The 26,322-nt window shown below is 45.5% G+C and overlaps 1 protein-coding gene across 2 annotated transcripts in view; it reads right to left on the bottom strand.

The window, feature by feature from the left end:
- Window positions 1-358: 358 nt before the first annotated feature.
- The window catches only part of syne1b (spectrin repeat containing, nuclear envelope 1b), a 447,660-nt gene continuing 421,696 nt past the window's right edge, over window positions 359-26,322 (bottom strand). The window contains exons 13-20 of one of the 2 annotated variants that reach the window (XM_078556588.1): window positions 23,966-24,092; window positions 21,795-22,006; window positions 19,488-19,688; window positions 18,501-18,629; window positions 14,070-14,282; window positions 12,651-12,743; window positions 10,210-10,268; window positions 359-1,514 (exon numbers count right to left, since the gene is read on the bottom strand). In XM_078556588.1, the coding sequence (XP_078412714.1) occupies window positions 1,271-1,514; window positions 10,210-10,268; window positions 12,651-12,743; window positions 14,070-14,282; window positions 18,501-18,629; window positions 19,488-19,688; window positions 21,795-22,006; window positions 23,966-24,092 (1,278 nt within the window). In that variant the 3' untranslated portion in view covers window positions 359-1,270. The remainder of the gene's footprint in view (window positions 1,515-10,209; window positions 10,269-12,650; window positions 12,744-14,069; window positions 14,283-18,500; window positions 18,630-19,487; window positions 19,689-21,794; window positions 22,007-23,965; window positions 24,093-26,322) is intronic. The other variant, XM_078556589.1, reaches the window with a different exon arrangement.

Genomic DNA, 26,322 nt, shown 5'->3' with positions numbered 1-26,322 from the left:
TTTGAAAAGGACCCATTTTACAGGGCAATGGGGAGAAAGCGGAGGAGTGGCACTAATTGGATAGCTCTTTCAAAGAGCTGGTACAGGCATGATGGGCTGAATGGTTCCCTTCTGTGCTGTATGGTTCTGTGGTCCCCTTGGGTTGACCATGATGGGTCATTCCCAACTCAAGTTTCACTTTTCCATGTGCCCATGTTATCAGGTGAGGGGTTAATCACCTGTATTCCCTTACATGGAGGTGGGGTGGGTAGGGGGCAAAGAGAATATATTGAATCAAGTCCAGGTCTAAAGTGGCAGAACCTGGGGCAGATGACAGGGTGAGGCAGGAACACAGCAGTGACGACACAAAGACTAAGGATGAAAGAAGTAGGTCTTTTAATTGGAGACCCAGTTTTCCGCTGTACACCAAAAAGAACCAGCTTTCCATATTCTTACTTGTAGACACGCGAGGCTGCTTTTGTATAGAAAAACATGCTGCAATTCGACCATTATCTGAACATGCCACTATTAGACAATGACAGTAGTTAAAAGGGGTGACACTGTTCAAGAGGCCTTCCTGGTTCCAAATCACATCTCCCGATTCACGTTGGGATTGCCTCAAACATGTGTCACACCAACTGGACAGAGGAAAAGATTTAGTCTGCAGGAGGATTTATATTTATATATTATGTACACATCCAGGTCTCCCCTCCCCACCGGCCCCCAAAAAAAAACTCGAGGGAAGTATTCATTCTGTGCACGTTTCTGAAAAGCAGCACACAGGGTAAAAATGATCAGCATAGGTACTAAATGCAAAGGGTAATATTAAAACATAAAATAGCTTTAACAATCTATACACAAATAATCTGTTCAATTTTAGTTTACATCCAATAATTGCCTCGTAAACATCACCAGAAATCTTAATTACACCTCACTTCCATCCTGCACAGAGTCCCTTGCAGATTTACATCGTTCAGACATTCAAAGGGTTAATTTCGAAAGCTCAAGTTATACATGGCCATGCCTAAAGCAAACACCGTAAAAAAATGACCATTATAAAGTTATTTAAATTTTATATTACACATTCCTCTTTAAATCCTGGGACCCGGGAGCTTGGTTGGTTGCTTCAGGCCCGTCTTGATACAGGTTTCACCTGAGTGGTTTCGAAGGACAGTGTACAGACCAGCCAATGGCATGTCGGGGGAGAGCATTAACAGGAGCCATTCCCACCTCCTCCTCCATGAGAAAGTCCTTCCGCGGATGATTCCGTTCCTCAGTGCGTTCCGACCGGTCATATTGGAGGGGGGCCATTGGTGTATCTCAGCATAGGGTGGAAGGAGCGGGCAAAGTTGTTGGACGTGGCACAACTGTAGTCTTCCTCGGTCATGGGGACCAGACAGGCCAGAGCAATCAGAAGCAACAACAGTAGCTGGAGGGGTAATGCTGCTCGGATCACTCGCAGGAAGAAGGACGGACTCTTCTGGGCTCCCAGCTCCTTAGAACGGGAAGAATCTCTTTGGCTTCCTTTGTGGGGCCTGTATTTATAATATAAATATATATTTAAAAAAATTACAGCCAAGGCAAAGATCCCTTTGGAACAAAAGCCTCTTTAGAGATTTCCGGCCCTCATCTCACGTTTGAACTACTAACTACAGGAACCTGGCATACTTTGCTTTCAATAACTTGTTGAGAAAATGAAACTACGTCTAGCTCTCAATCTACTTTTCCATGGCTGACCTCAACACCACGCTTTACGTCTTTGTGGACCTCCTTATTATGGAGCTTCAGGGACCATATGTAAAGTTAACCCCATGTCCCCATTGATCTCAAGCTGCTGACACACGCCTTAGATTAGAGTGACCCGACAATGAGGCGGCATTTCTTAAAAACAGCTCTTTCCAAATAGCCATTGAATTCAAAGAGGATAGACCTAGGGTTGCCAACACTCCAGGATAGTCTTCAGGAATTCGAGATTCATCTCCAGGACACTCCAGCGGGGCAGCCAAAGAAACAATCACCAGAGCTTTAAATACAATTGTGACTTCTTTTCATTTTCTTTGAAGGCTTTAATTTATTAATTATAAAAATGTTGGAAATGGGGAAAAAAGACTAACAGTCAAGACTAATCCAATTAGCTTCCCAAGTGGCTGCAGGAAGGCAGTGTTCCTGGAGCAAAGACAAACCCATTGTGAGATGGTGGCATTGTGGTAATGTCACTGGACTAGTAATCCAGAGGCCCAGGCTAATGCTTGAGGCATAGGTTCAAATCCACCATGGCAACTGGTAGAATTTAAATAAAATTAATAAAATTAATTTTTAAAAATAAAATAATATAAAGCTAGTCTCAGTAATGGTGACCATGACAACTATCATCAATTGTCGTAAAAACCATCTGGTTCACTAAAGCCCCTTTAGGGAAGGAAACCTGCCATCCTTGTCTGGTCCATGTGCGACTCCAGACCTACTGGAGGACTCTTACCTGCCCTCTGAAATGGCCTAACAAGTCACTCAGCCCAAGAGCAATTAGGGATGAGAAACAAATGCTGGCCTTGCCAGCAACGCCCACACCCCATGAAAGAATAAAGGAAAAAAAAATAACAGATACGCAAACGGGCCTGAACCGCACTGGCTTCAAGCTCCAGGACACAGCGTAGATTGGGGAGGAGGTGGGGAAGAAGTGCTTAGACAGGATGCTCCAGCATGTGGTCAGGCTTGATAATCTGATGGGGTCTTTTTGTGCCCGTCAATTTTCTATGTACCGTATCACAACACAAGGCACAGTAACAACTGAGAGACACCAGCAAATGTGGAGATATCTCCCTCAGCAATTATAGGACAATTCAAAATAGTCTCCACTTCAGGCAACTAATGACACCATGTAGCTCTGTTTAAATAACAAAAGTCCCATCATAGCAGCTTCAGAATCACATATTGTACCTTTCAGATTCCACCATTCCCCTGGTGAATGCTATAAGGTTGCTAAATTAATACCTTTCTCCCAGCATTTGTCAGACTCTTATTGGAATGTTGAAAATGCAGTTACTCTACATCACCGAGAATCATAGAAAGGTTTCAGCACAGAAAGTGGCCATTCAGCCCAGTCTTTTCTGTACTGGCTCTCTGCAGTTTTAGCGGTTTGCAGTCTTTAAGCTGCCCTCTCCTGGTTTATGTCAGTGCCTAGTAGATTTAGATTGAAATTCAGTGACGCTTTCCAGACAAATTCCTTAATCCAAATTAACACAGGGCAGAATTTCCAGGTTGGCATGTGGGCACGTGCCCGACCCGCTCGAGTGTAAAATAGTGCGTGATGACGCTGGGCAAGTGTCCCGACATCATCCCGCGCTGGCGCGATATTTTGGTCAGTGGGTGCGCGCAACAGTTGGAAGTGCACCCACTGACAATTAAGAGGGCAATTAAGCCCATTACAGTTGTAATTGTCCCCGATTTTTCATGGTCCGTCCAACCTCACGGGTTGGCAGACAGGCGAATCAGCCAGGCGGCCTTTGCATTTTTCATGAAACCTCATCCAAGAGCATCCATAAATCTATGGACAGCGTTTTTATAACGCATGTGTTCACGTGAGGGTTTGTGATGCTTGGACGTTTGTGCTCTGATTCTAAAATCTCTTTTTTTGTGATAGTTTTGAAGGCTTCGGCTCCCTGAGGCGGCTCTCTGCCTTCGGGGAGTTTTCATTCCGCACTCCCTCCTCCCCCACCCCGTGCCCGCGCTTATGTCAGCTCCTGTCTCCTCCCACCCCCACTCTGGCAGTGCTGAGCATTTCAGCACGCACTTCACGCTGACCGGCCATTTAATCGGCCAGCCAGTGTGAAATCGCGGGTTGGGGGCCGATAGCGGGCGGCAGTCCGTTCCTCGGCCGCTCCCGGGCCCACCGATCGCGCCTGCAGGCCGACCTGAGAATCCTGCCCGTAATTCTGTCGCTGTGTGCAATCAGGTGGAGCAAAACAGATTTCTCAACCATTCAACTTGGTCTTATCCATGAAATGGAATTTCAGATCATGGCCTCCTCCCTCTGTGGGACTCCATTATTTCTCTGTACGAGAGTATATGGATTTTCATCTTCGCTCCCATCCAATTGCACACAATTAACTACAAAAAGGAACTCAGGCCCACCTACACCGTTGCTGTGGAGCTGGTATTTTCAAAGTAATCAGGTTCGGGTGAGAGCGCGTGCGTCAGGTCTGACAAAGTTTGGGAACACCTTCTGCTCCTTTACAAATGCACAATTAAATAATGTGGACTGCCCTGGCACACACCGATCCTTCGCCTGTACTCATTACAACAAAAATGAAATTCAGATCCTCACCCTCTTCCCCTTTCTAAATTTGAGTTTACAGGACATGGGCACCACTGGCAAGGCCACATTTGATGTCCATCCCTAGTAGCCCCGAGGACTCTAAGAATGAATCATGTAGTACTGGAGTCACACGTACACCAGGCTGGCTAAGGAGTAGTAGGTTTCCTTCCCTGAAGGACATTAGTGAACCAGTTGAGCTTTCATGTTCATGTTTCTGGACATGTTGCCCCTTATTATTGAATCCAATTTCACAACGGGCAGCGTTGGTATAACCTCTTACCTTCTGAGTTCTCAGCCCAGTACCATAACCATAACCCCCATCCATTTCCACCCTTAAAAAAGTTGGCCTATTATTTAGTCACCACGACAGTGCGTTAACTCTGCTCTCTGCTCCACATAGAACAAGTTGGGCCAGCCAGTAGCAAGTGCCTCAGGATTGCTTTGTGGACATATAACGAAAGATGTTTTTTTAAAAAAGCAGGGCTGCCCAAGACTGCCTGCTCTGCTAATACAAACAGAATTTCCCCTTGGGACGCTTGTCCAGAACATTATAGTTACCCTGCATGCTGAATGGATAGGTGTGTGTTGGGATCTTTATCAGCTACCAGGGCTTGGTCTGGTCCAAAGTGTAGCTGAAAGAATTTAATTCAAGTAAACATCACGGCTTGCTCTTTTCTGTCAGCTCCGAGAGAGAGTGAGAGTCTTTTCTAATTTAAACTTCTTTAAGCAGAATCTGGTGGCTCCTGTCTTAGCCGTTTAATGAAATGGTGATGTGGGCCCTTCCAGTTCCCTACTGCAGCAGAACCCAAGTATCAGCTGAGAGAGAGAGAGGGAGAGAGAGAGGGAGATTGGGTTCTTGCAATGTTTCAACAGCCACCATTCCTGCTCAACTGCCTATTTTTGCTCCACTTTAAGTGTGTGGGGAAGGGTGTATCATATGACCTGAACGAACACTGAATAAGGCACACACATCCCTTGGGCTCACTACGCAGAGGCATTTTTCACCAGTTCCTGTCAGTTTCCCCTTCAGAACCCACCAGCTGCAGAGCCCAAGAGAAAGCCTATCCTCACAGTTCAGTTTTCTCTGACAACATTTGTATATAGTCCATTTCCCACATTTCTCTTTCGCTTCAGGAACTTCATTCCGCAGTCTCTTCTTCCTCCATCATCTCCCACAAGGATAAACTTCCATTTATATAGACCCTTTCGTGACCTCAGGACATCGCAATTAAAACACTTTCTGAAGTGTAGTCACTGTGGTAACTTAAAAAACATGGCAGCCAATTTGCACACAGCAAGGTCCCAATATCAACAATGTGATAACGGCCAGATAATATGTTTTCAATGATGTTGGTTGAGGGATAAATATTGGCCAAGGATGCCTGGAAGAAAGTAAAAGATTCCATCATCAGCTCATTACCACACTGTTGTTTATGGGATCTTGCTGTGTGCAAATTGGTTGCTGTGTTACCTGCCTTACAACAGTGCTTGCACTTAAAAAGTACACCACTGACTGGGAAACACTTTTAGGAGCCTAAGGTTGTGAAGGCGCTACATAAATGCAACCTCTTTCTTTTAGCTGGCCCTGTTATGTAAACCGGTAGTGACTGAAGCACTGGACGTGACCTGTTGCTCCTGCGATGGCCCCCAGGGGGCTTCACACCAGAAACGGTAGGTGCCCAAACCCCAGCGTGTAGGTGGGATCCTCACTTCCCACTGCACACTTACCACTCACTCTCAAAACTAATGCACAACTTGGAAGGTGAGAATCAGACAGTCCAATGTTTGGCTGAGTAAATTGGTTCTATTTTCTCAGGAGTTTGGAAGAATGAGAGGTGATATCGTGCCTGCCCGCTGACCTGAAAATCTTGCCCATGGAAATTAGGAGCAGCAGTAGGTCATTCAGTCCTTCGAGCCTGCTCTGATATTCAATATGATCATGGCCGATCCTCTATCTCAACGCCGTACTCCTGCTCTCTCCACATACCCGTTGATGCCTTTAGAGTCCAGAAATCTATCTATCTATCCAATCCCTTCCTAAATATATTCAGTGACTTGGCTTCCTCAGCCCTCTGTGGTAGAGAATTCCATAGGTTCACCACCGTCTGAGTGAAGAAGTTTCTCCTCATCTCATTCCTAAATGGCCTACCCTGTATCCTGATACAGTGACCCCTTGTCCTAGACCCCCCCAGCCAGAGGAAACATCATCCCTGCACCCAGTCTGTCCAGCCCTGTCAGAATTTTATTCGTTTCAATGAGATCCCCTCTCATTCTTCTAAACTCGAGTGAATGCAGGCCTAGTCGACCCAATCTCTCCTCATAGGACAATCCTGCCACCTGGGAGTCAGACTGGTGAACCTTCGCTGCACTCCCTCTATGGGACGTATATCCTCTCATTGGAACCTCGACTATCACTATCAATAGCTGTGGGCTCTGACATGCCTGTAAGATGTGCATGTTGCCACAGCCACTTGGATTCTGGGTGAACAGTAACACACTACCATCATCACACATCACGAAACAGGCTGGAGGGGCTGAACGGCCTACACTCACTTTAAGGAACAGGAGTGCACCATCCAGCCCCTTCAGCCTGCTCCAGCATTCAATCAGACCCTGGCTCACCCCCCTTACCTCGGCATTACCTTCGTTTAACATATCGTTATCAGAGGTGTTCTGATTTTGCATTCTAAAATATGAATTTTTAGGAAGTGTTTGACCCTAAAACCGCCACAATACAGGAGGGTTGTCTTAGTTGAGGCTCTGTCCCCTTCCAACCTGACTCCCAAGGCTCATTCAGATTCCCGAGTACAATTACTGATATCGCCTACACTTACACAAGTGATCAGCTGCGAGCACATAAGTAAATAGGACCTGCTAAACCTGCATAACACTCGATTGCAGCTGCAGTGGGTAACCTCTAGAACTGAGGGTGACTAGGGCTGCATCAGTGCTCCAGGATTTAGTTTACAGATGTGACTTCGTTCCCAGTCATTCCAAAAGTCCATTACAGCCCTGTAAAGTCATGGCACATTAAACAGCATCACAGTGTTCCTTTACTGAAATCCCATTATACATTACCTCAGACTGTCTGAGAATGCCAATAATGGGAGTTAATGAAATGCAAAAGGCACAACAGGAACAAGCAGTGCCTCATCACACGCCAACAGGTTGTTTTATTAAAATTAAACATTTAAACCAAATATAGCTCCACCACAGGCAGAGAATCTTCCTCTTTGTCTCTGCCATGCGTCACCTTTATATGGATCCCAGATCTATTTTTGGGTTTCACCGTACACTGAAGGATGAGGCCAGCCATAAGCAGCATCAACAGCCCCAGACGGCAAACAGAACTGTCTCCCTAACTTTGTCTCTAATGCCCAGTGGAGCGGTCCCACATTGTGAGGCAGGCTTGTGATGGAGATCGTGAACTTCCTCAAACTCCACACACAAGACGACACGATGTTTAGGCTGGAGTGTTTCACAAGACAATGCTGGGCTTGGCGAGAGTTATTCACTTCACCTTGGGATGGGCCCAATGTCCCCTCTACAAATGTCGGAACCTTTTGAAGTGTCTTTTCCTGAAAGGTGCTCTGTCATTGCAAGTTACTGCCGTGAAGAAACGTTGACCAGGTGGGGAGACCATATTTTGTTCGTAATGTGGTTTGGGCAAGTTCTCTATCCTCTTTGTGCCTCATTTAAAATCACAAAACCCAGTGGAATCTGCCACCGTTTATTACTACGCCAGGAGATTTCTTAAAAATAACACAATTTGATTGGTTGGTTTCATAAAACCAACAGTTTGATGGGTTAGACTGTTTTTACTGCAAAGATGTCTTGTTAACCTCATAAAGACAATATCTGACTGGTCTGTGATTGAAACTAATAGTTTGACTGGCCACTTTCTTAAAACAATGCAGTTTGATTGGTTCGTCAGCGGACAGTAGACTCGATTGAACCAATCATCTGAAGGCCTGATGAGAAAGATGGAAACATCACTGAAGGCACAAGCTCCCTCTCTTTATTACTGCGGAAGATCAGAGCCAGTCTCAGTCTACAGGAGACATTCACAAGACATCCAGTCAGCTCTACCCCTCATCCCAAGGCTCACGTCTTGACATGAGTCTGCTTCCCTTCCAGCCCATGAATTGCCCCTGTCCCAGAGAGTTTGACTCCTCCTCAGAGTTCACCCTCTTGGCTAAGGTTGGGGCGGGGGTGCTGCACAGTCACTTGGTTGTGCACTAGCAGAGAACCTTCGCTCTGCAAGAACAAAGCTCCTGGCTGCAGCTAACACTAAACTCCAACTGTGGGCTGGCTGGTTGCAAAAACCAGCGAAAAAGAAACGGCAGCCCCCAAACTCTTGCCACGAATAGATTAGAGTCACGACATTCCTCCCCCCCTCATTCAGGGCCTCTCCCCTCGTACTGTGCCTCTCCCCTTTCCCCTCCCTTCGTTCTTGCGCATGCCATTCCTTCACCAGTGAAACTCATGCTGCAGAACTTCAGAAACAATGCTGCTTTTAACACTCATTCCAGACTGCACATGATTGTGGTTGCTTCATGCATTGTGAGATCAAACACAAAGCACTCTGATCGGAGAACAAATGCTGATAGCCCATAAGGCTCGAGATCAAACATTTATAATACCTAGGCACACTGACCACAGGCTGTCAGGCCTATGTGCCTGATTTATTCCTCTATTCAGTGAAAACTGATTTATATCACTGCTTGTCAAAGTAACAAATTGAATATTGTACACAGACAAGAAACATAATAATAACAATAACTAGGCAGTAGCACACTGACCTTACGGTATTGCCACAGCCAGAATTAGCTTTTCATTGTGAGTTGCACAGCAAGTTTCAAGTGCTGTTAGGTGACTTAGAGCCAGCTGCTTGAGCTGCTGCTGTTAAAAATAGTGTGTTGCATCAACGCCGCTTGAAGCAGTATAGGCTAGTACAGAGGTTAGTCAACGCAGAGCTCCATGGCTGCACTGATGTTACACAGGCAACCTCGAGGTGCTGCTAAGGCTAGGGTGCGTTCGGAATTTCTTCATATTTTGTGTTAGCAGTGAGTAAGAAAGCCCGAGCGGTTGGGGGAGGGGGGGTTTCAGTAGGGTGGGCAACATTTACAGGAATAAACAGAAGGGTTGGACACACAGGGCGATGAGACACAATCAGAAATGAGATAGATGTAAGGAAGCAGGATGCAGCTGCAGTTCTGCCCTCTTGTGGCTGAGTTAGGATACAAGCGCTCTCCGTTGTGCAAAGCAGAATGGGTAGAGGCAAAGCCAGTCAGGTTTCCTGTTAATCAGCATTGAAAGCATTCAAGTTAAGTGTCCGAAGAGTATATAAAGCACTGCGTTACTGCAAAACCTAATAACTAGCTTCATTTAAAGTCTAGGATCAAAGATGATGATGGAAGCTTATAAGACGGGATATCATACAGCAGGATGTTCAATATGAACAGCTGTCTCCCAATGTGTACAGCTGGAGTGAGGTTAAAACTGTACCTCGCATTTGGAATCAGGATTCCACATGATCCAATGTTCTGGAGTGATAGAAATGCCCGACTCATTTTTGTAAAAGGCAGTTTGAGACACTTCAGAAATCTGTTAAATGCATACCTCTGAAGCAATCTGGGGTCAGAGTTCTGTATTTCTACTTCAAATTTTACATTTTGCACATTGGAGCATGCCCTTTGAATTGGAGTTTAAGTGCGTTAAGCAACAGTCAGATCCTCCTGTCACGTTAACACAAAATTGAACCTGGGGGAATGTTGCACATTGTAAAAGCAAATTCTACTCAGGCTCTACTCCGGTTCCTCCTCAGTGTTTAGCACGCTGGATGCTTTCTAGAAGTTTCCATCATCCTCTCCGCGGTCTAGAGGTAAACTGTAGTAACCAGGAGAACAAGGTACCTGCTGTGTGGGCTGCTGACAGAGGCTCCAGGCTGGGAGAGGCTACATTTGCCTCGTGGCTGTTTGGAATGAACCAAGGGGTAAAGAAAGAGAATGTTCAGTCCAGGCAAATAAAGGCAAAGCTACTGATGACAGAACACAAAAAAGTGCAGCAAAAAATCAGATGAGGCGACTAATATCCATGATAACAAGGAAACTGGCTCTTCCTCCTGTCTTTATTGAGCTGCCCGACTGCAGTGTCCTTTTGTGTGTGTTTATCAAAGGGCTCCACTGTGTTATTGGAAGGAGTTTACTGCGGGTATTGTTTATCCGGTGTCTGTTTAATTCAGCAACTAATGTGGTTTCCTTAATCCTAACTTCCCGTCTCCTGAACCCTTCTTGTACCGAAAAGGTCAGTTCCTTATAGAATGACCACATAAAAATAACAAGATGGAAAGGGTTCGCATTGGGCAGTTTGTCCTCCACTTCAGTCGTATCCTGATCTCCGCTCTGTTCTCATATCTCTGCTGCCTCACTCACTAACGATCGCTAGAGGGCTGTGAGGCTGTGAGATGCACTATGCAAAAGAGTTTTCTGCTGTCTCTGGCCTAAATCTCTTACATTTAATCTTATATCCACATCCGAATTCTAGATTCTCAACCATTGGAGGAAGAGTCAGTTCCTCTCAACTCTGTGCTAACTCTTCATAATGTTAACACCCCCTAAATGGCTCTTCCACTGGCCCCCCACTGGATCTTGCCCCAGTGCCAGTTGCCCGGGTGTGAGTCTCAACGGTGAGCGTCAGCACTATTTGACCACATGAAGCACATCAGGTTCCACGGTCCTCGGGGACGTTGAGTAGAGCTCACTGAGTGGTCGGGGATAGGGACCCTGGCCCTTCCCTCTCACTAACCCGTAAGCACCAGAATCATTTGTGACCCCCCCCCTCAGAGCTATGGCTCAGGTCAGTTAGTTCAACGACGGGAAGCTGAGGGCCCTGCAACAGTGGAAGTGCTGAGACACCGGTGCTGGAGGTCCCCTTGAGCTGGCAACAAGGAGACACTTTGAGCCTCTCACTCTGGACTTAAATTTCCTGCCACCTCCAGGTAAGTCCATCAGGTAATAGGCGGGGCTTGTCCCAGGCACGGGCTGACGTGGACAGGGGTGAAACGACTTCGCTCTAAGATCATCAGCAACCTCCATCTGAAGGCAGCCCAATGCTGTCTCAACTCTGGAGTTTCCAATCCTCAACTCCGCAACATGCGAGCGGAGTGTGGGGGCCGTCTGATCAGAATGGAGGCCAGTCCTTCCACTGCCTAGCTAGGGTATGCTGGCTGCAATGTTCCCTCAACCTTGCTGAGTGTGGCCTGTGCTTTGGAATATGCTACATCTATAAATCTTTCTATACAGCCGTGCACACTAGGTATTTTAAAGGGGGCAGCTTGTGAGTGCAGATTATAGGGAACACTGGCTAACTCCCCTCCTTGTCACGCACATGCCTCAGTCTCTCTGCCTCACTCTCCTCCTTTAAGACCCATCTAAAAACCTACCTTGTTGACCAAGCTTTTGGCCACTAGCCTGAGTAACTCATGTGGCTCGCTGTCAAAGTTTGTTTAATGCTTTTGTTGAGGTGCCTTGGGGAATGTTGTACCATGTCAAACGGTGCTTCATAAATGCAAGTTGTTGTAACAATCAGGGGTCAAATGTGCTGCCCTTAACCCTTACCCTACACACTAGTCAAGGTGCTTGAATGTCAGCAGTGATCAGGGAGCAAATCTGGGGTGGTCACAGTGTGACTGACTCTCTGTATCACTCGGCACACTTATCCATGAGTCGGGTGGTGACTAGCCATTCCTATTTAGCTTGTTGATTTGACATTACCACCAGGCTAAACACTAAAGTGCAAATTTTTCACCACATAATCGTGGTGTTTGGTTTCAGATCGGTTAAAAATATGAGAAAGGCGGTTAAATACTGATGGCAGTGTGGTGGGGTGGAGAATGAGGATGCAATGCTGAGCATGAGCGCGTTGTGTGTGCTAGCGGCCCAGGCCTTGGGAGTCTGAACTGCGATGGAAAGCCAGTATTCCTTTTGAGAAGCTACCATTAGCGAATGGAGAAAAATCAATTCAAAGAACTAGGGCTGATTAACAAGACAGAAATATCGGAACAAACAATAAACATATCGGTCAGGACTCAGAAAAATTGAATCAATAAAATAACAAACAGTCAAAGGAAACACTTAACCAAGGTAAAATTTAGGATTTTTCTCAATTCCATGCAGGGGAGATGGGGGTGGGCGGAGGTAAGCAGGAGAGAGCATGGAGGGGGTGCAGGGCCTGTGCATCCTGTTCAGGGGACTCTTTCTGGTATGATATCATGGCACCAGCTGTCAGATGCAAGGGCTAAATACTTGTTACCGTCCTACCATGTTGGTTATAGAGATTGGTGGAAGTGCATTACCAGTCTGGCTCGAGCGGGCAGGCTTCCACTAGACACAGGGCTGAGGGAGCCCGAGGAGTCCAAATCATCGGCTGAAGACCATGACACCAGATCCTGAAAGGAAGAAGAGATCCTTGAACCAGTACTCAACAAGGACTTAACGGTATTTGGAAGAAAACAAATGCAAGCATTAGGAGTTATGTACCAGGGTTTGGTGCTCATGTACTTGCCAGACTAACGTGAATAGCGAGGGGAAAAAAACACAAGGACAGAAGTAGCCATCCAAAGGCCTTATCAACTTATATTTAATTCTAAGCACAAACTCATTCGCCCTCACGTTTATTGGCAAGGAGGTCAACCTGGATTGGATTTGATGGAGCTCCACCTCAAAATCATTTTGAGTGCCAGGGTTTCCAAACTGATATTCCCAGATCTCGAGGAGCCCCTGTCTGTCTGTGGGCAGGAATCCAGGAGAAATGGCACAAACTGCTACTTTCATCAGCTCCTCAGGTCTAAATTGGATGTGACAACCAAAGTGACGCTGGTGCAGTGGAAGGAGAATACCTCCATGGGGTGAGGTAAGGTCTCCAATCCAGACAGAAATTGCACTTACATTGGAGCAGAGTCAGATCCTGATTAACACAACACACAGTTATAGTGCAAATGAATTGTGACGAACACAACACATACAATTACTGTCAATGGACCCTGCCTAATGCAACAACATGCTGTTCTAGTTGAATGGGACCTGATTGACAACACAATACCACACAACACACACACACACACACCGCACTCACACACAGACCATACACACACACACACACACAACAGAGACCACACACAACACAGACCACACACACAGACCATACACACAGAGACCATACACACAGAGACCATACACACAGAGACCATACACACAGAGACCATACACACAGAGACCATACACACAGAGACCATACACACACAGACCATACATACCACATCCGCACATAGACACGCACCACGCCAACACACAGACCATACACACACATACGTACCCACACACAGATAGGCCACACACACGGGCGCAAACACGCACACACACAGTGTCAATGGACCCTGATTAACACAACACACACAATTACGGTATGAATAGACACCAACTAGCACTGAACGCACAATTATAGTGTGAGTGGATCCGACCAGGACACCATCTCCCCTTAAAATAGAAATATTGTCCTGAAGAGGTCAGAAAATTGCTGCTTCTGTTTACAAACAAGAAATCAGAAGATACACGTCACTGTGTAACATCCAGCAAGTATTACAAACACAAAGCACTTTGCCCTCTCAGCCCAGGTGAAGGTTAGTCAGACAGTTTCAAGAAGCTGGTGCTGCCTTCACTTGTGTCGAATTAGGCACAATAGATTTACACATTGTGGACTTATTCTATTGACATACCACTTGACTGCCACAGTTGTCCAAGAGTCTCTCCAACTCCTTTAGGTCTTGGGTGACCTCTTTCAGAAGAAGCTTGAGGCGGTTGCCAATGACATGAACCTTCTCCTTTGCTTCGAGACAATCCCTGCCCTCCGCGTTTACCAGCAGTTGGCTGGACATGTCCTGCAGTGATGCAACTTTCAGCTGGGAGTCCAGCAGTTCACGTCTGATTTGCTAAATCAATGTACAAAATAACAGACTCACGTTGGAGTTATAACTGCAGTATTATGGGATGCACTGCATAATCTCCCTTACTAACAATTATTTTACCACTATCAAACGCTGGGTATCAAACAATGAGCCTTATACATATCAGCTGCTTAGAATCTATTTACTCTGGACAGTGGTGGCACTTTTGACTCCGCGTCAGAAGGTCGTGGGGTCAGAGACTTTAGCACATAAGATAAAAGCAAAAAACTGCGGATGCTGGAAATCCAAAACAAAAACAAAAATACCTGGAAAAACTCAGCAGGTCTGGCAGCATCTGTGGAGAGGGGAGGAACAGCACCTCATCTTCCGACTAGGCATTTTACAGCCTTCCGGATTGAATATTGAGTTCAACAATTTTAGATCATGAACTCTCTCCTCCATCCCCACCCCCTTTCTGATTTTCCCCCTCCTTTTTGTTTTTTCCAATAATTTATATAGATTTTTCTTTTCTCACCTATTTCCATTATTTTTAAATGTATTTCCATCCATTGTTTTATCTCTACCTTTTAGCCTTTTTCGATTCCTTCACCCTACCTCACCCCCACTAGGGCTATCTGTACCTTGCTCATCCTGCTTTCTACCCTTAATTAGCACATTCCTTTAGATAATATCACCACCTTCAACACCTCTTTGTCCTTTTGTCTGTGACATCTTTTGGTTATCTCCACCTATCACTGGCCCTCTATCCAGGTCTTCTTGTCCCAACACCCCCCCTTAAACCAGCTTATATTTCACCCCTTTTCTATTTTTACTTAGTTCTGTTGAAGAGTCAAGCGGACTCGAAACGTTAACTGTGTTCCTCTCCACAGATGCTGCCAGACCTGCTGAGTTTTTCCAGGTATTTTCGTTTTTACTTTAGCACATAATCCAGGCTGACATTCTCAGTGCAGTCCTGAGGGAGAGCTGCACTGTCAGAAATGTCATTGTTCCAGTGAGTTGTTGAACTGAGGCCCCTGTCTGCCCCCTCAGTGCATTATTTCAAATAGTAAGGGGTGCTCTTCCCAATGCTGTGGCCAACCTTTATCCCTCCACCAACATCACTAAAGTAGATTATCTGGTAAGTTATTTCAATGTTGTTTGTGGAATCTTGCTGTGCACAAATTAGCTCTCATATTCCCCTACATGATGACAGTGACTCTGCTTCGAAAGTTCTTAAAAACGATTGTAAGGTGCTTTGGCTCATCCTGCGATCCCGAATGCCGCCACAATGAATGCTGGTCTTTCGTTCTTTTAAAACTGGAGGGAAAGGGCAAACTTTAACTGAGGACTGATGAGCGAAGATTTCACAGCCGGGGCTTTTCCGACATTGACAGCTTTGTGCACTGCCCTCAGTCGGTCAGTTCTGAGGTGCAGCAAAGGGCCAAATTGACATTTCTGTGGGAGACCAAGTTAAAAGTAATTGAATTTTTTAAACGTTTGTGAAGACCTGTGTATTATGCTTTGCTGCATATTACAGTGTACAGCAGGTCACAATGATTATTAAGGTTGAAAAATCCAGACAGTTAAAGCTGTTTACAGAGAACTGTAGGTTCATAATGGGGCCGTTAATAGACACAAAGAGGGGTCCAGTTAGGATCTTTCTGGGTAGATGAACTAAAATGGCCTGGTTAGGCCAGCATGTGGGAGAATACTACCCGTTCTAATGTTACAATTGAAACATAAACCAGGGAGGTGCGAAAGTGTGGATTAGAACATAAGAATTAGGAGCAGGAGTAGGCCATTCAGCCCCTCAAGCCTGCCTCGCCATTTAATAAGTTCATGGCTGATCTGCCCCAGGCCTCGACTCCTCTTTTGTGCCAGCTCCTCATAACCCTCAACTCCCCAATATTCCAAAAATCTATCTACCTCCTCTTTAAATGCTTTCAGTGATCTAGCCCCCACAACTCTCTGGGGTAGGGAATGCCAGACATTCACTACCCTCTGAGAGAAGAAATTCCTTTGCATCTCAGTTTTAAATGAGTGTCCCCTTATTCTGTAACCATGTCCCCTAGTTCGAGATTCCCCCACTAGTGGTAACATCTTCTCGACATCTACCCTGTCAAGTCCCCTCAGAATCTTGTACGTTTCAATAAGATCAACCCTCATTCTTCTAAACTCTAATGAATAAAGGCCTAACCTGTTTAGCCATTCTTGATAAGTCAACCCCTTCATCCCAGGAATCAGCCTAGTGAGTCTCTTTTGAACTGCCTCCAATGCCAGTATACCCTTTCTTAAATATGGGGACCAAAACCGTACATAGTACTCCAGGTGCGGCTTCACTAACACCCTGTACTTCCCTATTTTTAAACTTCCCTATTTTTAGGTTCAAACTCATATATATAATAAATATAAATACTCACACACCTTCAGTAACTTCAGAACATCCAAAATGCTTTATGGACAAAATTTGAAGTCTAATCACTGCTGTGTTTGTACATCACTGTGACAGCCAATTGGAGTACAGTAAGATCCCACAAACAGAAATGAGATCAAACACTATTTCTTTTATTAGTGTTGGCTGAGAGGTCAATGTTGACCTGACACCAGGAAGATCTTGTCTGCTCTTCTTTGAAATAGTGCCACGGACTCTCTTGTGTCCATTTTAAGGGGACAGACAGGTCTTGGTTTGATGCCTTATCTGAAAGATGGCAGCATCGATAGTGCAGCCTTCCCTCAGTATTGCACCAGAACGTCAGCCTGGATAAGGTGCAGAGCTATATTTAAAAATATATTTAACGATCAAAAGTGGCATCTGGTTTTCACTATAATTAAGTTGCCAACTAGGACCAATTGTTAAATAGTAACACACCCAAATTACTTCACAAGTTCAAATTAAATGGTAGGAGGTCAAAGTGATAAAGATGATGGATTGTACTGACGTAGATGCAACATTTATAGTGCTGGCAGGAAATAGCTGGGAGACATTGAAAAGCAGCCACTTTGTTGACTGTGGGAGTAAAACTGACTCAGCCATAACTCAAAAAACAATCCTGATTTACAGTGTCAATACCTGTACAAGTCTGAATGCAGCAAAATGAATGTTAAACCACCACACCGGAACTGCACTTCCCTCCCACCCGTTCCTCCCCTCCCTCCTTCATCCTTTCACTCCCCCTCCCTATCACCCCCCCACTTCCCCTTCCTATCACCCACCTACCCATAACACCCATCCCACCCCTCGCCTCCTGCCTCCCCTACACCACACCCTCCTTCTGTCCTACTCTCCATCCCTTCCCTATCCATCACCCCCACCCTCCCCACCTCTTCATTTCCCCTCCCTCTGATCCTCCACTCCCTCCTTCAGCGCTACCCTCAAAATTGGAGAGAGACTAAGGGGGGGGATAAAAGTAAGAGAGACAAAGAGAGAGGCAGACAGAGAGAGAAAGTAAGGTAGAGAAAAAGAAACAGAGATGAACACAGAGCATTAAAAACATACAAAGAGACGGAAACTGCACATGTCAATAACGAATGGCCTGGAACATCCCAGATGGAAAGAATGAGCTAGTGTCCGAGTGAGAGGATTCTCTCTGCCCGACAATCTCTTTTATTCGGTTTATCACACAGTGAGGTACAGTGCCATCTAGTGTGCATCTGGTGAAGATCCCAGTGAAATTCTAGTTTTAAAAACCAGGTTCTGGCAAGAGCTTAGTCACTTGGCTGCAGGTTTGACCCTCTGTCTTTGTTAGGTTAGCTGGTTGGAGCGCTGCTCCCCTCCTGGGGGCTACGGTCCCCAGTGCTAGAGAGAAGGGAGTGGGGGGACCAGAAAAAGGGGGAAGGCGTTCAGCTAGGATCTCACTCCTGATCGCTATTGTTGGCGGGGGGGGGGGGGTGAACTTCTGGAAATGGGGATGCAGATGGAGATGTATGAGGATTGAATTGAGATTGGCTGTGTTGCAGGAGAAAGGATTTTAAAAAGATTAAGTTATTAACAATGGGTATGGTCTAAGGTTGGGTGTGCATGGGATATCTAGTGCTATGCAATTTGTGCTTCAGGTTTGCTGCTGAACATCAACCCATGCAGGAAGGTGAAAAGGGGCTAAATTTCAGGAAACTCCATTTTACTTCACATTATCCTCTGTCCCTCCAATCCTTAACATCATACTCCCTCCTCTCACTGGACACGAGAGTTAAGTCGATCCATAAAGAACAATGATATATGAAAGAAATTAATAGCAGAGGATGAGATTCCAATGTAGCTCTCACCATCAATGTCTTGTGATGGTCCTGCAGGGTGTCCGAATCCAGGTTGGGGTCGATGGGGAGAATTTCATTCCTCCTTCTGTCTATGTTCTCCAGCCAGAGCAGTAGGCCGTGGCTCATCTCGTGGAAATCCTGCGGGCACAGAAAGGGAAAGCCAACCCCAGATGGGTTACAGCACATCTGCCAGTTCCAAGCACCAGGAAGCTCACATAGCAACAACGCCAGCAACCTGCTATCCAGGCGGCCGTCTCAACTCAGCGCTAATACACCCGACACAGAGAGTCGGGGCTTCAGGCCACACTCTACATATTTGAGCACATCATCTACGCTGGCAGTCCCAGTACAGTGCTGAGGGACTGTAGCACTGTCAGAGGTGCCATCTTTTGGCGAGAAGTTAAATGAGGCCCCGTCTGCCCTCGGAGGTTAATGCAAAAGCTGCACTGTTTGATGAGGAGCTGGGGGGGTTTTCCCCAGAGTGCTGGCAAACATTATTTCCTCAGCCAACAGCAATGATACGGGTTATCTGGTCAGGTTATTACCGGTTCTGTGAGGTTGCTGCGCAAAAACTGGATGCCGTATTTCCCTGCATTACGACAATGACTACACTTCAAAGCATCACATTGGTTGTAAAGTGCTTTGGGGCATCCTGTGGTCATGAACGTTGTTACAGAAATGCAAATTATTTTTTTCTTTGTTACTCAAGTACATCGCACAAGGTATTAATGAGTTACATCTCTTCACAGCACTTGTTCAACAATTAGGGCTGTATTTTTGAAAAAAGTATGAAGAAACTACACAGTGAGTGTCAACAACCTAACCTCCTGTCCTTCCTTGGGATCTGTAGATTGTATTTGTTGGGTTAAACAAAGTTGTTTGGTACCCTTCATGATCACACACCTTATTTTGGTCCAAGACTCTTGTCCAGAAGAAATGAGATGATGTGCAACTTTGCTAATAAGCTCTGTGGGGGTCCCCCACAGTATTACTCACGTGGCACTGCATGAGGGCATCCTGAAGAGTGCTCCGCCAATCCTCCAGCAGGCTGCCAACCCGGTCCCACCGCTTGTTCATCTGACTCAAGCGCTCCCGGAGTTCCAGTGCGTCACTAGTGTCCGACTGGGTGAACTCGGCACTACACAGGTTTATGGACAAGATGATGGCTTTGCGGTTGTCAACTGCCTTTTGCAGCTCCTGAAACAGACACAAGGAAACAACCTGAAAGTGACCGCGTTCATCTCCGGAACAGGTGGCTGAGCCGCCACCTTCATCACTCCACTGAGTGAATGGAGGATATAAGCATCCCACAGTCCGATCTCCTTCCATTAGCGCAAGATGTTATCAAGGCTGATTATGACTGGGAGAGGGAATAAAATATACATCATTTAAATTTTAAAAATTTTACATCTGCCCACATTTCCTCTGCCAACTTTCGCCATTGATCTGTCAACACTTATAAAGGAATCTGCCTATGTAAACTTGTCACATTGTAATTACAGCCTCCGGCCAGAAGTGGTGCTGAATGTTTCAGTTTTGTGTGCCCCAGGTCCTCTATTTCTCTGCTTCCCAAATCTAACACTCTCCTTAAAACCCATCCCTTTGTCTAAGCTTTTGGTCTTCCCCTCCCAATATCTCCTTTGGCTCAGCATCCAATTTTTCAACTGCGACTCTGTAAAGTACCTTGGGCCTTTTTTGTACATTAAAGCTGCTTTATAAATGCAAGTTATCATTGCTGAATTTAATATGATGCAAATGCCCAATGTAAATGTGTTACTCTGCAGTCACACCTCTCTACCACTGGGGGCAGTATCTTGGTTTTGCCTCTCCCAGCAACTCCTATCCTTCAACCAATCCAAATAAAATTAACCCCTCGAAAAAGTGCCAAGAAAACCATCACTGTGAATTACAATTAAAACAGTCAACTGACTTACCAAATACAGAACGTTTTTTGTGGTGACCAGTCAAAAATGGTTTGTATACAAGCTTGGTCCAATCAATAATCTCATCATACAAGATGATGTGGAACTTCATATAAATCCAAATTTAATATTCAATTTCATCTTACTGAGGTATAAATTACTTGTGTTGTTTGGACTATTCAGCAATTTCTGGATAGACTTCTTTGCAAAATGCACTTCACGCATCAGTACTGATCTGTGGCTGTGTCTATTTAAAGGTAAAAATGTAATGACCCTTTGGCTCTGTCCCAAGTCCACAGTGTTTCAAACTCTATGTACATCAGTGATGAGATGTTGTGATAGAGGTGATTGATCACATTGGTATCTACTCGTTCACACAGAGCTGGACTACAATGGGAGTGTTCCACTTCACAGCACGCAAATTTACCAGTGACGTTAGTGGTCCCATTTTCTTGATTGAATATTTTTTTTTTAAATTAAGCCACCAAAACACCATCTGCTGCTCGCTGGCCGGATGTCAGTTAAATTACTAGACCAATGCCAGGTCAGACCAAGCAAGGTACCAGGGTAAAGTCACCAACACACTGGGAGGAGCTTGGGACTGGGACAGGATCATAGCACAGACTAGTGTCAATTCTCCATCTTGGATGGTACAGGACTAGTGAACGTACACTAAGGGCCAGACTCCTGTTAAGGTCTGTACCCATCATTACATTTGGCACATGTCCATCTCTGTAGTAAATATTCTGAGCTGTATGGTACACTCCAAAACAAGGCCACAATGTCACCTCCTAATCTCAGCTCTCACATCCCTACAGGGATTAGAGTACATGGGTGTGCTGACTCCCACACCCAAAATCCTAATACACGGGGGAGTGTGCCGATTTATGCACAGCTGCCAATGGTGGAACAAAGAGAGCAGGAAATGTGGAAGAGGCCAGAATTGGAGGAGGTCTTGGAGGGCCGGAAGACGTTGCCAGAGTTAGGGAAGGGTGAGACCATGGAGGGATTAGAACAGAAGGAGGATATCTTTAAAAGTCAAGGCACTGCTGGAAATGGAGCCAATTTAGATCAGCGAGCACAGGGCTGGCGGGTGAATGGGACTTGGTGCAAGTTTGTATATGGGCAGCAGAGTTATGAATGAACTGAAGTTTGTGGAGGGTGCAAAGTGGGAGGCTGGCCAAGTCAGCATCAAAATAGTTGAGTCTGGAAATAGCATGGGGGAGGGTTTTAACAGCAGATGAGCTGGGGCAGAGACTGACAATAGTATGGAGGTGGAGGGAGGCAGTCTTGGCGATGGGGAGAATATTGTCTCGTTTATTATGGGAATGATGGGCCTCTATCACTTTGTAGCTCAACAGAGGAGAAAGTTGGGACATACTTTGAGCTTTTTAATGCGCAGTTCTATGGTCTGGATATCTGTGCTGACGTCCAGCTTGCTGAGGTGCTCCAGCTCTTCCTCGGTCTCACTCAGCCACTCCCAGATGCTGTCCAGGTCAGAGTTGAACTGCTGCCACTGCTGAAGGTTCTGTTTCATTCTCAGCTCCTTGTTGAGAGCCTGGGCTTGGATCAGCTCCCAGCGTTCGATCACACCTGCACAGTGGAACAACAGAGCTCTGTAACAAGTCAGCTCAGGTCTGCCGGCTGAGCAATTCTGATCAATCATCTGCAGGATTAGTTCAAATTACACTAACGTGCAGCATCCTTCTTATAGCCGAACTTTGAACTCCTCCCCACGTTACATAGTAATATTAGTGAAGCATTTAGCCTCACATAGGACCAAGTGTCCTACAGATTTCATTATCACACAAAGAGTTTAGATGAATATCAGGGAGGTGAATTGGCAGCAGTCTATTTCAGTTTCTTCCTGATAATCATCACTGTTATTGATGTTAATGGTAGGTTAATTCTATTGCTAAGGTACACAAGTGAAGGGCATTGTTTATTAAAGTGCCTAGAGTACTTATAAAGAGATACTGCTGGGACACTGGGTTAGTAGCTAGGGGTCAGACGCATATAATGCTGAATTCTGTAAATAAATAAACTATCAAGAAAAAGATTTGTATCCAGTTTCATACTTCACCATCTGGCTTGGGATCCATTTATCAATTAACTATAGTTAGAGAAATAGTACATGGATTATAAATCTGAGTGAGTTATGGGGCTGGCAGGGACAGGGCAAGTGTGAAAGTCACCCATTACTGAAATTTCAGGCCCTGGGTGTTTTAAGCCAGGGGCTTGTCTACATATCACCACTCAGTGCCCACTCCAAACAGGTGTTGAATGGCAGGAAGCCCAGGCGGTTAAATAAGTAACCTGGTCAAACTTGGTGTAGAATCTGCCCAAGTTATATTCCAATAATTCCAATGTGATATAAAATGAATGTGTTCCACACCGGCTGGGGTCTACATTCATTATCTCAAAGACCTGCATTACTGCCCCCACCATCCCCAACCCCATTCAAATATACATTCTCCTGTTCAAATTCATGGTGGCTCAAATTCCAGCTGTGTTGAGGATCCACCCTCAGCGACAGCTGTTGCACACAGGTGTGTTTTCATTACCTTGTGTGAATATTTCGATTCTTGCGCACTCACTGGATGCAATTTACAAGATGTAGCCCAAACTTTCGATGTTGAGCTTACTTCATTTTCGCAATCCTGTGGTGATCTAGCAGCGAATGTTCAAAGGATGAGGCAGGTGAAAATGGCCATTTTGAGGAAATGGTCACCAACCTAAAACCTGCTGCCAAACCTGCTGAGTATTTCCAGAATTTTCCCTCTTTGTTTCAGATTTCCAACGTCTGCGGGATTTGTGAGGCCTCTCTTCATTCGTTTAGTAGGGAAATATTGTTGCTTAATTCCCAAACAGTACAGCTGTTTAAGCACAGAGCAGGAAGGATATTCAGCCTATCTACCTCACCACCTGATTGTGGCCATTTTGGAGCACTAGAACTAGAAGGGAATGCAGGCCAGTTACACTTTGGTATACTTAACATTCAAACAGAACCATTCACTGCCCCACCTCCAACAGGCTGCAGATATGCTGATAGGGTGAGATTAAGTTGGGTGAAAGGAGGTTTGTATGCTGCTTAGACTATTTGGGCCAAACAGCCTGTCTCTGTGCCGTAGATTCCATGTAATTCTTTACAGTTCATTAATCCAATAAAGAGGGCGCTGAAATTAAACACTGAACAGAAATGTGGTCTGTCTTGACTTTACGAACCTGAGGAACCATTCTGACACATGACCATGAGTTATAAATATCATGTTTAGAAGCCTTTCTTCAAGGTCCATCCAGTTCACCGTTGACCATTCTGGTATTAATGTATTGCGATGATAATGGAGTCCTTGCCTAACCACAGCAATCAAAATCAACCAGTTCATCTACAACAGGCCCAGATAGGAGGTGAAGAAAACCCCTAGTGGTGGAGAGCTTTGGGAACCAGAGTCCAAAGTTCCTCCCAAGCATGCAGTTATGCTTCAAAATTAGACGTGTGCTGTACTGTGGAACTGACGCCGACTTGCAATAATTAAATCAGCAATCACTCACCTGAAGTCTGTGTCTCTGTGCTAGTTAGGTTGATTAAGCCGGATAGCTTGTCCTCCTCCTCTTTGAGTTTATGTCCCACCCTTTTCACTGTCTCAATGCTACCGCGGCATTCCGATAACAGCTTCATCTGAGGAACGGAACAGGGGTGGGGGAAGATTGAGCAGATGCGGGACTTCAACAGGCAGCCGTGGTGCGTTGGGCAAATCCTTAGCCAACAGAGCACAACACCTCTTGTTGGTGGAGCTGATGACCAACCAACCAGCCGCAGCATTTAATTTACACAGAAAACAAAGCAAAGATAACAGAACGTATACAGGGACAAAAACAGAAAATGCTGGAAAAGCTCAGCAGGTCTAACAGCACCTGTGGAGAAAAAAACACAAAGTTAACGTTTCGAGTCCTGATGACGCTTCTTCAGACAGCTCTGAAGAAGAATCATACGGACTCGAAACGTTAACTCTTTTTTTTTTCTCCACAGATGCTGTTAGACCTGCTGAGCTTTTCCAGCATTTTCTATTTTTCTTTCATATTTCCAGCATCCGCGGTATTTTGCTCTTATCTTAGAACTTATACAGGGCTTTGACCACATGAATCAAACCCAATGCAACCATTTAGTTTAGAACAGCAGCTCCTGGTTACCCATGAAAACCCACGTTTTGAGAAATCAAGGTGTGGATTCCCTATATTTGCCCCTCCCTTCACCTTGTTAATGGAGGACTGGAACAGGAATAGGCCATTCAGCCCCTCAAACCTGTTCCCCCATTTAATTAGATCCATCATTTACAGCTACCGCAATGGAACAGAAATCATCAGAAACATTGGTTTACATTTCTTGTGGAAAAATGGATGGAGGCATGGGTTTCACCCCTTAAAACACAGGAATCCCATGAAATAAAATGGGTATTTGAATTTAGTTTAAAAAAGGGACCTGGAAATAAAAAGCTGGTATCAAAAGTGACCATGAAGATGCTTGATGCTATCGTATAAACTCAACTGGTCAACTGATGTCTTTCAGGGAACTAAACTTGTTGTCCTTACCCGGCTCAACATGACTCCAACTTCCACACCAACGCTGACTTTTAATTCCCCTTTGAAGAGGTCTACTCAGCTGTTTCTAACTCACTACCTGCGGTTTAAGGCAGCAGCTGCTCCCACCTTCTCAGGACAGCTGGGGTTGGGCAATGACTGCCAGCAACGCCCATGTCACCAGAATGAGCTAAACGTAAAAATGCTGGATTAATTGCCGAGGTGATTCCGATGGGATCCTCAGACACTGGCACCAGTGCAGCGGCGGGCAGGCTCCTCAAAATCTCACCAAAGGCAGGCTGACCATGCCACTCGAGGCATTTCTAGGATGCTCGCTGGCTAAAGGGGCGGGAGGATCCAGTCACTTCACACCCCACCCACCCCCACGACCTCCCTGCCCCTAACCTACCAGGAAGAACATCTGGTTCCCATAGATAACTAGATAACTGCATTCTGCCGTCTCACTGAGGGCTGGGTCTGTGCCCTCACTGGCCGCACTCCCCTTTACACAGGTCACACAGCGAGATATCGGCAGAGGCCTCGTACCCAACAGCCTGATGGGAATCCCCATCTTAAGGCCAGACCGAGATCGTGTTTCTAACAGATTCCCAATCGGTCAAATGGCAGAAGGATCATGGATATTGAGACAAAGGGCTTTTCTTCCATTAAAAAAAACTGCTGTGTTCAGTTTTGGGCACTGCACACAGGAAGGATATATTGGCCTTGGAGGGAATGCTGTACAGATTCAATAGAATATCAGGACTAAAAGGGTTAAATTAAAAGACTGGTTGCATAAGATAGGCTTGTATTCGCTTGAGTATAAAGGTTAAGGGATGATCTAAGAAGATGATCAAAAGATATTGGACTAAATTTTCTGGTCCTGCCTGACGCGGGAATCATAGCGGGCGGACAGATCATTTGATGGACCATCCAAAAGTCTGTTGCCCCCGCCCATTGTTCCTACCTACCCTGTTTCCTCTGGTGGGGGACTCCCGAACAAGGGGGTATAACATTAAAATTGGAGCCAGGCCGTTCAGGGGTGATGTCAGGAAACGCGTCTTTATGCAAATGGTAGTAAAAATCTAGAACTCTCATCAAAAAATCTATTGAGGCTAGGGGTCAATTGACAATTTCAAACCAAAATTGCTGGATTTTTGTTAGGCAAAAAGTTATTATGGGTTATAGAACCATGGCAGCTAAATGGAGTGGATCAACCAGGACTGAACTAAATGGCGAACTAAGCCTGTGGGGCTGAATGGCTTCGTCCTGTGCCCATGATGGGAAGCTCCACAGTTTTTACCAACAAACCAACGTGTGCCCCAGTTTCAAAT

Source organism: Cetorhinus maximus, chromosome 14 (assembly GCF_964194155.1).
Source record: "Cetorhinus maximus chromosome 14, sCetMax3.hap1.1, whole genome shotgun sequence".
Classification (NCBI taxonomy): Eukaryota; Metazoa; Chordata; class Chondrichthyes; order Lamniformes; family Cetorhinidae; genus Cetorhinus; species Cetorhinus maximus.
This window is presented reverse-complemented; position numbering and strand designations above follow the sequence as displayed.